This window comes from Epinephelus lanceolatus, chromosome 1 (assembly GCF_041903045.1).
Source record: "Epinephelus lanceolatus isolate andai-2023 chromosome 1, ASM4190304v1, whole genome shotgun sequence".
Taxonomy (NCBI): domain Eukaryota; kingdom Metazoa; phylum Chordata; class Actinopteri; order Perciformes; family Serranidae; genus Epinephelus; species Epinephelus lanceolatus.
Window position 1 is genome coordinate 28,247,764 of NC_135734.1, and position 14,750 is coordinate 28,262,513.

Sequence of the window (14,750 nt, forward strand, 5' to 3'; positions counted from 1 at the left end):
ACCCATCTTTAGCATAATACATAGACCGAAATCCACTTGTAATGCCACGGGCTGAATTGAGCCTAATTTCATTGTCCATTGAAGTTATTTTTGACAAAGTGTTTTTAATATACATTGGTGAGTGGATCACTGAGAAAAAATCTCCCACAGATTAAATCCCAACATCGCTCCTCATGCTTAAAATATGAAACTTCCTGTCAGCCGACAGAGTTACTTGGTCCCTGTTGCTTCTGTTCCTCCATTCTTTTGACTGACAATCACAAAGACTGTGCAGCTTCGTTGGGTTTGCATGAACTGGTCGACCTTGTTGCATGTTGTCACTGTCAGTGTTGCCACGCTTTCCTCTCGTCTCAGTGTGGTGCGGTTAGCTGAGGTTTCGGCCGTGGTTGGAGATCACTGCAGTGTTTTTGATGGATGCTCTCTGGCTCTGTCTGACTCTTGCACTTTTTGCGACCTGTGTTGACATGTGTGGCTGCATATTGTCTCAAGGGTGATGTCTACCACTGTAATGTACTTCATGGAGAGTTACAAACTGTTGCAATAACAGTGAGATTAGTCCATATTGACCAGTAAGGAGAGCTCTGATTAGTTTGTGACAGATAACCACAGAGACAGGGTCATGATTTAGCATCTCACTGCCACTAATTTGTTTTTGATTGTTAAAGTGCTGCACAAACACACATACACAGTCCTGTATTCTGCATACTCACCAAGTGTGCGGAGTGACTGGGAGTCTCAGAGGGCCGTTAAATAGAGCTAAATAAATAGCTCTGTTAAAGCTAATGAGCCAGCACCAGTAATGATGCCCTTGTCCACAACATTGTACTTTGCTTTAGTCATTCAGAAAGAGAAAGAGAGAGCAGGGGGAGTAGTTAACATGAGACACTGATGGACTGCAATGTGCTGTATGTATCTCTCTTCCATGGGCAGTAAAACATTCTGTGCTGCATGGTCGTGTTGATGTCATAATGTTAACTGAGTGTATCTTCGGGTGTGTGCATGTGTGCATGTTTGTTTGTTTGTTTGTGTCTTCCCCTGGCATGTGTGGATGCAGAAGGCCCATGAGGTGGAGCAGCAGTCCGGCCCCAGGGGGAACCCGGAGTACGTGGACAGGGTGAAGCTGCTGGAGAAGGAGGTGAGCTACTACAAGGACGAGGCCAACAAGGCTCAGACGGAGGTGGAGAGACTCCTGGACATCCTGCGAGAGGTGGAGACCGAAAAGAATGACAAGGACAAGAAGATCGCTGAGTTGGAAAGGTAATTCGCTCTGACTTTCCAGACAAGTTGAAGTACATTAAGACATCTTAACCTTCAGTTTATACTAATGTAAGTGCTCACTTTTTTTCCTCACATCGTACAGTATATTGTCAGCTACCGTTATAGTTACATAGAAATAATGAGTATATATTATAGCTGATATATTATGGCTGAGTTAGCTGAAAGAGTATCAGTCGAAAACTGAACTTTAAGATACAGTATACCTATCATTCTTTTTTTCCTTTGTGCCTTTTGTGTTCAGTTCAGTGTGCTGTTTCTTTAAGAGTGCCTTACAATAAGTTCATTCAAATTTGATTGGAAGAAGAGCTGTTGTTATCACTCTGCCCCCTTTTACACCTTGAATTAAAATGCGTTTTGGGTGATCGGATTGCAATCTGATAGTGCTTGACCACATTAAAGTACAGGTGTAGACTCACAAGTGTAAATGCAAGTGTGTTTTTCAGGTCACATAAAAAACAATATCATAGGTGGAAATACGTAATCCAACGTGACTGTTCCCAAAGAGTGAGACAGCAGCAGTGGCTATCTGTCACTTGATGCTAAAGCTGCTGGGACGTGGTCTCTCTCTGATCTGATGCTAACACTACTGCGGTGTCTCTCTCATCTGTAATCTGTACTTCCTGTTGATCACTGTCTGTTTCATCCTTGTCGACCTCACTGTTGCCTTCAAAATCTTCCTGACTGGCTCAGACGTATATGACAAAGAAAGCCTTAGACCAGCAAAAGATTTTTTTTTAATATTTGTTTTATTTTTGCACCAATATTGGCTCTGAAGATGCAGACAACATCATGATGTGCACCGTATGTAGTGGTAATTTTTAAAAACAGGGCCCGTTTGCACTACGTTTGGATCTCAATATGGACACTGTCTATACCAGGTGTAAATGTAATCAGGTTGAATCATGTCTAGATACAATGGTTCAAGGTTCAAGGTGGTACAAGGCACAGTACAAACGGTAAATTATATTACTGTTTGTCCTCTAAGTCTATGAGCAATTTATGCTCCCCCTGGAATTTCAGCTTTCAAAGTTCAAATAGTAAATAGTACTTTGCCAACTTTAAAGTGCCCTCTTCTATGTTCTTCATGTTGTAAGTGAACTTCTATGTGTCTTTGTATGATGTACTTTCATGGTTGTGTACAAGTGTGACGTCTTGAGTTTATGTCAGCACAGTGTCTTGCTCTGGATCCAGTCGTGGACGTGTACACTGCACTCAGAAATACACTTTTGGATGCACACTAGTCCCAGCTGCATGCTGAGATACACACAGGAGGCTCTTTGTAAAAGTTGTGATGCTATGTTAGATGTGAAATTAGAACACAAAGTGCCACTCAGTCACCCCCTTAATGGAGGAGGTCAAACTGATTTCAGCTAATGGACCACATAAATAAAGCTGGTGGCCTCATCAGCTCTTGGCTCACCTCTCAGTGCGGTATGCGGTTCAGAGCTTCCACGCTGAAAGCAGCTTTTGGCTGTGGTGCGGCTGATGGAGGAGACCATCGTCGTTCACCTGGACGGGAATTTATACTGATGACATAAAGTTTGGATGGACTGCATGAGAACGACACATGAGCACTGTCTGCCAGTGACAGCCCCTCGCCCCTGACGCTTAAGAGTCCCGGTCCCACCACTTAGCATTAAAATATATTTTTTCTTCCCACCAGCTTGTAGCAGGGGCCATTTTGTTTCTGTGTCATGCTAATTTTTTAGTGGTGTTTGATTAATTGTTCTTGTCCCTTTTTTGCCATTTTTACCCACTTTTTTTCTGCCTCTTTCCCCTTTCTATCTTCTGTTTCATGCCCACCTGTCTTTCTCTTCACCTTCTGCCATTAATCATTTCCACCTTCGATCTCCAACCTCCTTTTTCCCAAATTCTTTCCTGAATCCGATTCTGTTTTTGAAACCTCTCCACCATTTCCCACGCAACTCTTTTTTTGTTGTGCCCCCCCCCCCCCCCGACACCAGCCCCCCTCCCTCTGCTCCTCGCCCCACCCCTCGTCCCGGTGGCAGAGCTCCCCCTGACCCGCTCCCTTCTGTGTCTGCTGCCCCCCAGCAGATAGGGGGCATGGTGTGGGATTTCCTGGGAAAGTGAGTGCTCTGCCCTGGCACTTCAGCTCGGCTGCGTGGTTAAAGTCTCCGACTGCGACTGCTGCAACTGCATCTGGTTTCACCCGTGTGCCTGGGTCTGCCTGCTGTCTGAAGGATTCACATATCTTTGTATCACAGTGACGGGCTCTGTTATTAGTCTGTGGTGGTGTTGTTGTTGTAACCATACACATGATACAAAGATCACTGGATTCACGTTAGCTTTTATTTCTTTAGCATGTGTTTGCTCAGTATTATGTGTTTTTGATTGGACTGTAAGAGTGTGTGTCTGTGTGTGAGTGAGAGAGAGAGTTTATGCTGCATGTTTATTTTTTAAATCCGCATGTGGCATTAAAAGCCATTAATGTCTGCACTAATGACAGAATGGGGAATGAAGTCAACAAAGATTTTGTTGTAGAAAAGTCACCTTACAGATCAGCAAATTCAAGCACCACGTCATAGAGGATAATTAATTGCACATGTGGCTTAAAATGATCAGGGTTAACATAAAATTCAAAACAAGTTTAAAGTGGAAACAGACAACTTTTCAACGTCTTCTTCTAGTTCTGATGGCATGGTGGCTCCTCCCAAGCATGGGCAGCGCCCCTTTGCAGCTGCCTCTGAACGGCATATAGCAGTGATCCACAGCAGGACAGTACCTCACATTCCTACTGTCACACCAGTCTCTATTCAGTGTAAAGCTCTTGGCTCCTCTCCTTCTCTCGCCAGAGTCCTCTGGTCCGTCAGATCGACATATAGAAAAGTGTCACTTGGTTTAATGGTCTCGTGTTGAGCCAAGTTTCTGTGATTCAAAAGATATTAGAGTTCCTGATATCCTGTTGGAAACTGATGTGGCACAGAGGTTATCAAGTTAATTTTCCAACACCTGTACAATGGCTCTGTCCAAATATGGTCACTACTGGCTCCTAATTCAAGATGGCAACGGCCAAAATGCAAAACTTGAGTCCACAAACCAATTGGTGACATGGCTACATGCATTATTTTCAGTCTATGAAGGGAACTTGAGTTCACTCAGCAATCAGGGAAAACAAAAGCTCTTCCTGTTTTAGATGTGCAGTGGTCGATGCACTTCCTTTGTGCTGTAAATCAAGTCTTCATTTTCTCAGTACATCATACCCAGCGGTAGACTGATGCATAGTGTCTAATATAAATGCTGATGGTGTCTTTATTCTGCAGACATTACATTGTGCAATTAAAATTTATATCATAAATTGAAGCAGAAAATTTGTCTATTTCCACTTCCACAAAGCTTCAGATCATAAATTTGCAATTAAGTCCAGGTGCTTATGTATTCTGTGGTGTTCCTTTGATTTCCTGAACAGTAGATGTAACTTTATACTGGTGTTAGATATGTAGTAGTAGTACTGTAAATACTACACCATATTTTGCATTAGAAGCAGTTTTCTTGTTGTGATTTCCCCACCTGCTCTTGCTTTTTCATCCATTTTAGTTGACTATACTTTTTGTCCCCCAGTGTCCTGTATTGAGATATTTTCACACACTTTTTTTGTGCAGTTTTGTGGTGTTAGCTCTTTGTTCAGTTTTATGTAGGAAGTTTTTGTCCTTGAAGCTGAGGCCTCCTCCTGCCATGAGCACGCTTCCCTTGCTCATTCCATCCACCCATCTGCCCACCTCACCCTACTGTACCTCACCCTCACCCTCTGTAACTCTCACCTTCTAATCCTCCCAGTAACATCACCTGACAGCCCCTCTCTCTTCTAGTGGTCTTTCCTGGTGCCCACCTTCCTGCTCTCCCTCCCACCCTGCCCCCACCCCGCCCTGCCTAGCTTGCTCTACCAGACACTAAGGGAAATGATCAGCCTAGTGGCCTGCATGAATAGAGCTGCTGTGCTCCAGGTCTACACGCGCTCTGTGAGTGAGGTGCTGTAGTAGGTAGGGTCTGGACTGAACCCTCTATCTTGACGTGTGTCAGTCCAGTCGAGTCTCTCCTGTCTGACCAACCCTGCATCCATAACTAATTCTATCACTGGCTCACTCCTCTCGGTCAAACCACTGTCGGCTTACCCTCCTTTTGCTCGGCACTCAGACCTATCCTTCTTTTGCCCCGCTGACTTTTGCCTGTCTGACTGCATGTCTGCCACTCACAGGCTTGGCAGCAGATGCACATGGTTCCATGTTTTCAGAGAAGGTGCATCCTGCATTAGCTACGTCAGGCTGCAGAGCAGCGGATGTCACAGGCGCCTCTGTGATCTCCCATGTTGTTTGACAATGAACACACTGTGATCTCCTCTGGGTGCTCTTTATTAGTTTTTTTGTGGTTGTTTCTTTATGTTCTGGTTCTAATGTCTCTTATTTTTACTTTTTCCTTTGTGTGCTCTCATCTGCTGCTTCCAATATCTCCTCTACTTGTCCCATCATCCCCTTCTCTTCCACCTCCTCCTCTCCCCATCTGCAGTCTAGCGCCCAGGTAAGTAATGCCCCTCCCCCCCCACGAGAATCCATCTCTACCTATATCTACCCTACCTCTGGTGCTTGAAACCTTTGAGTCATCACAGCAGTGTCATGTCAACATGAAGCTATCAGTTCATCTGTGGTCCTCATGCCTTGTTGTTGCTGTCTTGGTGATCTCATGACTGGTACCATTTTGAAAAAAAGGTTCATTCAAAATGCTCCTAACATGATTTTCCATTACACTGCAGTTGTACTTTGTTTGTGTTCCGTGTTTTGTATTGTGATTAATGGGAATATATTGTGCTCTACTCACACTTCCACTTATTTCTTGTGTAACACTATTTCCTCAAGAATGTGTTTTGCATTTCTTTATAATAGTAATAGTAGTAATAAATGTTATTTACACTGTTACAAAGTGCTTTTTCTGGGGAAAAAAAATAAAGTCAAACAAGGCAGATGAAGTGAGAATAGGACCAAAAACCAAGAGCACAGTGGAAGTAATGGCAATTAAATCCATTAGATCAAAGGAATATAAACAGTATAAATAAAAACTATCAAGCATTTCCAAAAGATTTCATGGTACAGCAACAAACAGAGTAGAGTTCATAAAAATGATTGGCATGGAAATGCTTTTAATATTTCTATGGTTTTACAGACAAGGAGGCAAAGACTCAACTAAGAAGGGGCCGAACATCAAACTGGGACCTCAAGGGGACAAGAAGGATTCTCGTAAGGACACCTCCATGGACAGTGGCCACCACTTAAAGGTGCGGAAAAACACAGTTGTCAGTTAGTTATAAGGTAGGATTGAATGTATGACGGAGGTGGAGAGGGGCAGCTTTTGGGGTTCCAGCCCTGAATGTTTTCTGACAAGTCCTAAATCTATGCTGTTCCCTAAAGAAATCTAATATAACTGAGTCAGTGTTCTTCCGTTGGCCTAATATTCAGTTCTGAGTATTGAAAACCAAATTTACTTGGCATTGTTGGGGATCTTTGTTTGCAGTTAGAGCAGCCCAGATTATTATGGCATGGGATCAAAAGTAGCACATTTGGCAGGTAAACTCTACTCTAGCGTTGTAGAACAAAAATAGGTTTCAAGATCAGTGATGCTATTTACACTGAATTCCCACCCTAGCTATGTTATGTAACTTATAAATAGTAACAACACACAATTTTTGTCTCTTTATGGGTGGCAGGAGTGAAAATTAGTCATCCTCAACATTTGTTGTGTTATGCTTTCACAATGATGAAGACAGTTGGAGAACAATTACATACAAAATAGGATGTTGTCCTGGCATACTTAACTTGCTTTGCCCAGAGGCTACTTTTGCAAAATGACAGGAGGTCAGGGGCTAGTTAATAAAGAAAACATTAATTATTAGTATATAAATAATTAGCCTCTGTTAGGGGGTCCAGGGGATCCTCCACTGGCCAATTTTTATTTTTGCTAAATGTGCTCTACTTTGATGCTTTTTATGCACTCTGGCACTATATTGCATTCACAGTGTGAATCAATTTATTTTCCTGGGAATTAGAGAATTGTTGGTGGGCCACCCAGCACAATATTGCAGGCCTGTTTTGGCCCTCAGGTAGTAAGTTGAATTTCACTGATTTTTATTTTTTTTGGCAATTGTCATGTTTTTCCTAAAATTGTTAGATTTTTTGGGGGGTATTCTATTATCTGAAATGGCTTCAAAAATAATGCATACAGCTGCTTCTCCCTGGGGCAGCATGCCCTCCGATCCCCCTCAGTTTGGACTGAGCCCTGGATGTTTACAGCATCTGGCTCCACCCCTGTTATGGGACTGTTGAATTAGACTTCATTAGTTTTAGATGTGTATTGACCTGCAATATGGTTTAACACTTTATTAATGAACTATGTCTGGACAGGTCTGTGTCTCTGTGTCTTATTTATACATTTGGTGTGCGCTCCCTTATAACACAGTTGGAGGAGCTGATGAACACGCTGGAGAGGACGAGGCAGGAGCTGGATTCCACCAAGCAGCGTCTCTCCTCCACACAGCAGTCGCTGCAGGAGAGGGACGGCCACCTAACCAACATGAGACAGGAGCGCAGGAAACAGCTGGAGGAGATACTGGAGATGAAGTTAGTGCCATCATGACATTTGATGTCAGCCTCACAACCACAGCCCAAAATTTCACTTCTCTTGGTGTGTTTCTGGCTATGACATGGATTCATTTCTTGTGTGGACACAGAAATTCTCCCCAAACTATCTACCAAATTTGTAAACATTTGAGGTTAGAAACAATGTATGTGGGGCGCCCAGTGGCTCAATGGGTAGAGCAGATGCCCCATGTACAAAAGGTTATGTCCTTGTTGCAGCAGCCGCAGGTTCGATCAAGATGCAGGGTTCAGGCAGCAGCAGTCTTTTTATTTATGGAACTCAAATTTTTGTGGCTGTGTCCATCTTTGTCAGTATATAGTGCAGCATTTCTAATGTTTAATTTCCAAAAGTGCTTAGATTAGCTTACATGTTTCTGTAATCCAATAGGTTACGTTTCCAATAAGAAAAAAAGCCATGTAATTTGTATTTGGTGACTGACTGTATTTAAAGTAATCTGACTGAACTCTGAATTCAAATTGTGAGGCTGATTTCCTTCCATCGTGTGCAGGAGAACAATCAGATTTTTGAGTGACTTGACTTTTGTCATTGATCATCATCTGGCTCCTGAAGCTGGATCACAGCCATAAGTAGTTTAACCTCCACTGAAACAGCATCTGATATTGAAGTGGTTAAATTAAACTGATGCAGTATGATCTATATATCTTAAGTACCTACCTACATACCTTTAATGTTCTTTCTGTTTTTTATTGAATATAAGTACTGATGACATAATGTTGTTTTTCTTCCTCAGGCAACAAGCTCTGCTGGCAGCCATCAGTGAGAAAGATGCTAATATTGCACTGCTTGAACTGTCTGCCTCCAATAAAAAGAAGACCCAGGAGGAGGTGCTGGCCCTCAAGAGGGAGCGGGACAAACTGATGCACCAGCTCAAACAACACGTTAGTACTGCAGCACAATGTCAAGGAAATTTCTGTCTGCTCTGTAGCTGGTTGCCAAGGCAACGTTAATCAAAAAGAAAAATGTTGCTGCACAAGGCAACTAGCCATTTTTTCCATTTCATCTACAGGGGGTGGTGCACACGCATGGTCACTGATCCTCTTTGCTAGCTCAGTTTTTTTTCCCCAAGTGTGTCTCATTTCAAATGTGTATGAGTCAGAGCTGTTTTTATGGGCAAGTCAAGTCTCAAGTCATCCACACAGGTCCAAGTCAATCTACAAGTTCCCATTTGCAAATTGCAAGTCAATTGCAACTCTTCTCTGGCCATTAACATGACATTTCATTTGAGCTTTGATAGTTTGCTATCAAAGCTGTGCTCATTTGTATAGCTGAGGTCAAATCCATGCAGTGCATAGGCCTGATAATGTAATATTCAAGGTGTGTTTACCACGTCCAAACTTGAGTCTTAAATGTTCTTGCTTTCAAGCCTCAAGTCATGTCAGGTCTTCAAGGAGTCAAGTCTCAAGTAAGTGAAGTCTCGCAGCAGCCAAGTCAAGCCTCAAGTCTTTGGCTTGAGTCTCACTTGAAATTAAAGGCTCTAGTATGAGTAATACAGCAGGAATTCAGGCAGCGACAGTATGGCCTCTTGTGTCTCTGTAAGGTGCCCTATCAGCCTTGAGAAATTATTTTGAAGATGTTGATTGTCAGACCTCCATAAAATGTAACATATACTACTAATTGTTATTTGACATGACTCACATGTGTAGCTGCTTGTGTAATCAATTTACACTTAACATGACATTGAATAGCAGCCTGAACCTGATAACAAACTTTACATAATGAAAGGAAAGTGCATTTGTAAAGAGAAAGAGTGGTTATACGTAGACCCACATCAACATGGACCAGTTCAACATTTTGGGAAATACGCTTACTTTAGAGTTAGATGAGTTGAACTACACCAGTCTCACATCTATACAGTAAATAAACTACAGGAGACAGTTTTCTTTGCTTAGCATAAAGCCGCTGAAACAGCAGAGAGGCAGGAAGTCACTTCATACCAATATAAGATGTTAATTATTGAGCTTTAGAGATGCTGGATGTGGATTTTGTCACCTTTGGACAGAGTCATACTAGCTGTTTTCCCGTTTGCAGTCATTATGCTAAGCTAAGCTAATCAGCTGCCGACTGTAGCTTTGTATGTAGTGTACAGAGTGGTATCAGTCTTCGTATTTAAAGGGGCTGCTTAAATCAGAGCGTATGAGTTGTGTGGACATGGTTCTAAACCTGGTGGCGGCTGAGCTGGCAGCTAGCTAAAGGCGCTAACTCCGTAAACACTGCTAAACAACGGTAACGGTGCTGACACAGCTAACAGTGTTAATCAGAGGGTTACTGGAGGATGGACGCTACACTGCCGTGCTGCCGCCGTCCCAATATCAAAGGTAACCGCCATATGACCACAGTGCCAACAGTGTTGCCAACTGTCTTAGGACAACATTAGCTAGCACAAGTTCCAAATGTTGCTAAAGGTTGCCAAATGACATAATTCGCTTCATAGCATATTGGTGACGTCCTTGCGCATTAATGCAAGTATTCAATAGAAAAATCCTCAACAATACATGTGAATGGCATTAGAGCTATGGTGTGCCATACTGATGTGTGCAAGGTCGGGCGGTTTGGGTAACCTTGTCAGAAAATAATGCAGGTTTCGGGCAGGTGGGTCATTAAGTGACAAAACAGCACTCTGACCCAGTTATTAATAACCTAAAGAAACACTGTGCAGTCGTTCACCTTCTCTTCCTCCTTCTCTGCCACTCTCTCACACAGCAAGCAGCTTTATCATGTGCTCAGGCTCTCTGTTCTCCATCTGTTGCGGTCAGATATGGGTTGTTGAAATCTCTCTGGTTGTAATGTCTGATAAAAATATATGTAGGTCTAACACTGTGTCCTAACAGCAAGCAAGCAAGAGCCTCTCTGTCCACACTGAATCCGTTAAATATGCATTTCTCTAACGTTATGTAAACAAACCACGCAGGATATCAGCTGTGCGCTCGAGATCACACTTAAGATGTAACCACTTATAAGATAAGTGAGTACTTGCTGTCTTCTGACAGAAAACACATGTTTTACAGTGTGATATTTACGGGAAATTACATGCAGTAGAGCAACAGCAAGTAGGCTGTAATGAGTGATTTTTATTAGCAGAAACTTTCAGCTCCAGTTTGCGGGTTTATGGGTCGGTTTCGGGTCACTGATTAAGACATATATTTGTGGGTCAGTTAAGGCAGATTGGCTCTCATAACAGGCCTGGATTTATTTGGGTTTTAAAAACACTCTGACCCATGCATCACTCGTGCACAACTTCCTGGTGCATCCAGTCCAACAAGCGAGAGCGTCAACCTAACCATAGAAACTCACTACAACTGAACTGAATTTTGAATTACAAAATTATATATCTCTGATTCAATCTCCCTGATTGTCTGAATAAGTCGTTAATTTTGTCGCTGGTTGCCTTTTAGAAATAAAGTCACAAAGAGGATCAGAAAAATCAGCAAATCTAGTGAGAAAGTCGCCAAGTTGGCAACACTGAGGGCGAATTGGTTGCGATGAGCTAGCCAATGGGATACACACAAGCGTTAATATGCATGCGCCATCCGACCGGCTTACCACAACAAACCACAGAGGAGCTTGGATAACAACACACACAGAGGGAGCGTGACTTCATTCTCTGCTCAGGACGCCGTTACCCCACTTTATTTTTCCATAGCAAATAGTGGTTTTGCTGATATATTACTGCTCTAAATGTCGCACGCAGAACCTTTAACTCAGCAAGACGGTGAATGAGCGTATATCCCAAAATTTTGAACTTTTCCTTTCAAAATGTATTTTCTAAACAAAGTCACAGTGACCTTAATATGACTGCAGAGATGAATCAACAGCTGAAGTCTGAGAGAAAAAAAGTTTAAGCCTCAGTGTTGCTTGCATGGTTATTGTGCTGGATTGTATTACACTGTAAGGTGTTGTTGTTTTTATGTCAACCCACATATACTGAAAATATGTGCTCTGTCCAGTCATTATTTCATTTGATGTTCATTGTGAGGGAATAATGTCTCTTTCTAACAGCTGCAGATCATCACGCACTGACCGCTTTCCTCTTTCCACAGACACAAAGCAGAATGAAGCTGATAGCCGACAACTACGAAGATGAGCAATATCATCCGCACGGTCCTCACCACCCTGGGCCACAGCCCCCACACGCTCAGCCACAGCCCCAGCCGCAGTACCCCCACGCTCCCCACGCTCCCCACGCCCAGCAGACTCCATATCCACACGCCATGCATCCGCAGCACCCACAGCACCCGCAACACCCGCAAGCCCCCCAGCAGCACCCACACCCACAGCAGCCACAACCTCAGTACCCTCACCCTCAGCACCCACAGCACCCCCAGCAGCACGCCCAGCACCCCCAACCGCCTCCCCAGCACCAACAGCACCCACGCCCCCCACAGCCCCAACACCCCCACCAACAGCACCCACAGCATCCTCCACAGCACCCACACGGACATGCCCCTCCGCAGCACCCTCACCCTCAGCACCCGCACGGCCCTCCCCAGCAAGGACCCCACCTCCAACATCCACATCCCCAGCACCCGCAACACCCTCAACACCCTCAACACCCTCAGCACCCACAGCACCCGCACCACGCCCAGCATCCACGTCACCCATCGCCCCATCATCGTGGAGGGCCGGCCCGAGGACCCCCACATGCTGGTCACCGCCCTGCCCAGGACCAGGTCAGATTTCATTTGTGTTGTAATTCACTAATCAAAGTAACCCTGTAAAATTGCTGCCAAGCATCATTGCAACTACTCAGCACATGAAAGATCAAGTTTTTAACCTTGTCAACATTTACATATGGTGTTTTTTATAAGCTACAAAGCATATCATGACTGAAAGAGGCAATCAACGCCATGGCTGAGCATTTCTGACTCAGAACTGCAAGACAGGGTTTCTGACAATCAGGGTTTCATATGTCACATACCTAAGGAACCAATCCTGTTAACTAGCGAGGTATCAGAGAAGAAGCCCGGTGTTTTGCAAGCTAAGCTTTACTTTCACTTCAGCTTGTCAGTGCTGGCGATTGGGAACAAGTTTTTTCTAAGGCTATACAGGCTTTACACCTGGTGTTGACATGTGATTTGGGTGATCAGTCACAAGTGGACAGCTTTAAGTACAGCTATTTATGCATCCAATGCATCCTCAATTTGTCTTGAGATCCAGTTGCTCAGACCACATTTGAAGGAGTTCTTGGCCGCATATGGCCCCATTCTTTTAGCAGTGTGTACTTTAATGTGTCCTTGGCCACACTAAAGAACTGCCTACTCAGCTGACGCCCTTGCCGACTCCCTTTCTGTTGCCTGCTGCTGGTAGACGCAGAACTAAAGAACCATACCCTTAGCTGTTCTCCTCCCGGTGAATGTTAGTTCAACGTCTACCGGGTTAACAAAAGCTAACACAGCAGCAGCTGTTAAACGGTCCTAACAAACTCACATTGATGCCAAAACAACTTGTTATTAGCTGTTAGGTAACCTGAGATCTGTGGTGCTAACAGTTAAGCGGAATTTATACTTGTGTGTCAGCTCTATGCAGAGCCTACACCGTAGCCTACGCACATAGCCTACACCATTGTTAGCATTCGTACTTGTGCGGTGGTCTTTCTGTGTCACTCTGCAGTTACACCTCCAAAACACTAGTCAGCAGCTGGGTTTCTGTATGTTGTAAAGTTAGTTGATTTAAAACACACCCAAAACACACATTAAACATGGCTTAATAGGGACAGTTTCAAACACAACTACACAAATCGGCTTCACTATAACTCTCAGCATTCACAGACACAGCACTTAAAAACAACATATTTGATCCTTGCAAATGTGTATGTGTTTATTTGCATATAGAGCGGGGAAGTGAGATCATATCACGTATGGTCACTAGAGACACACGTGGAGATGCGTTCTAATGCCAGGTGTAAACAGACTTAGAGCCGTCCACCTGTGATCCTATCACCTAAGACGCATGTTAATACCAAGTCTGAATAGGCTCTAACATTAGCAACACATTATTAGCTGTTTAATATCGTAGTAGAGCTGCAGGTGAGCAGCTGGTGGAGATAAAGGAGGGGACCAATTTGCATGTTCATAGATCTGCGCATATTAAATAAGGCCAAGATATAGGGTTACAGCTATTTCATTTTTAAGCATGAAAGATTTTCTGTCATGGAAAAAACCTCTAGATATATAATTTTAATGAACAGAGGTGAGTTTTGAGGGGTTTTATCAACGCCAGGAGAGGAACTTTTACTTGTGAACACTTATTTTTTTATGACACTGTCTGCCGTCCCAGTGATGTCTTTTGATCTGCACTTACTCTACTTTCTGTCTACTCTCGTTATGCATATTGCTGCTGTTGACCTGCCGTTAACAGGATGACGACGAGGGCATTTGGGCATAATCCTTGCTGTGACAACCAAAGTTCTAATGTTGTTTTGAGGGGTGAGATATATTTAAGACTTTCTGACTTTATGATTCTCAGTTTCCCTCTCTGCCTGCAGTGTTTGCTGTATTTTCATTATAAAAAAAGCGGCTGCGTGACGATTTTTTTTCTCTCACATTCAGATGATTCAGTCACTACTGGAGGAGCACAGCCATGCCATGATGTTGAAACACTACCCGACCAAACATTAATTACCTCCACTCAATCAGCACTCAGCAATGGGACCTTTGTTTATTTTCCTGGGAAGAGGAGGGGGCGCTCAGGTGTGCAGGTCATGCAGGGAGACTGACAGCTGAGCAGGTAATTTCAAATATTTCATATCAAGACACACATAATGTATAATAAACCACAGAATGAATTTATTCAGTTACATTAATACATTTCCA

At 43.4% G+C, this 14,750-nt stretch overlaps 1 protein-coding gene across 13 annotated transcripts in view; it reads left to right on the forward strand.

Annotated features, from left to right (window-relative positions):
• The window catches only part of LOC117256943 (ELKS/RAB6-interacting/CAST family member 2), a 54,119-nt gene that overhangs the window by 34,146 nt on the left and 5,223 nt on the right, over window positions 1-14,750 (forward strand). For 4 of the 13 annotated variants that reach the window (XM_078168867.1, XM_078168872.1, XM_078168870.1 and 1 more), the window contains 9 exons: window positions 1,055-1,257; window positions 3,243-3,365; window positions 6,451-6,562; window positions 7,741-7,901; window positions 8,672-8,819; window positions 9,305-9,343; window positions 11,979-12,608; window positions 14,296-14,363; window positions 14,487-14,664. In XM_078168867.1, coding sequence (XP_078024993.1) covers window positions 1,055-1,257; window positions 3,243-3,365; window positions 6,451-6,562; window positions 7,741-7,901; window positions 8,672-8,819; window positions 9,305-9,343; window positions 11,979-12,608; window positions 14,296-14,322 — 1,443 coding nt within the window. In that variant the 3' untranslated portion in view covers window positions 14,323-14,363; window positions 14,487-14,664. Of the gene's footprint in view, window positions 1-1,054; window positions 1,258-3,242; window positions 3,366-5,799; window positions 5,812-6,450; window positions 6,563-7,740; window positions 7,902-8,671; window positions 8,820-9,304; window positions 9,344-11,978; window positions 12,609-14,295; window positions 14,364-14,486; window positions 14,665-14,750 lie in introns of all 13 variants that reach the window. The other 9 variants (XM_078168881.1, XM_078168885.1, XM_078168896.1 and 6 more) reach the window with 5 other exon arrangements.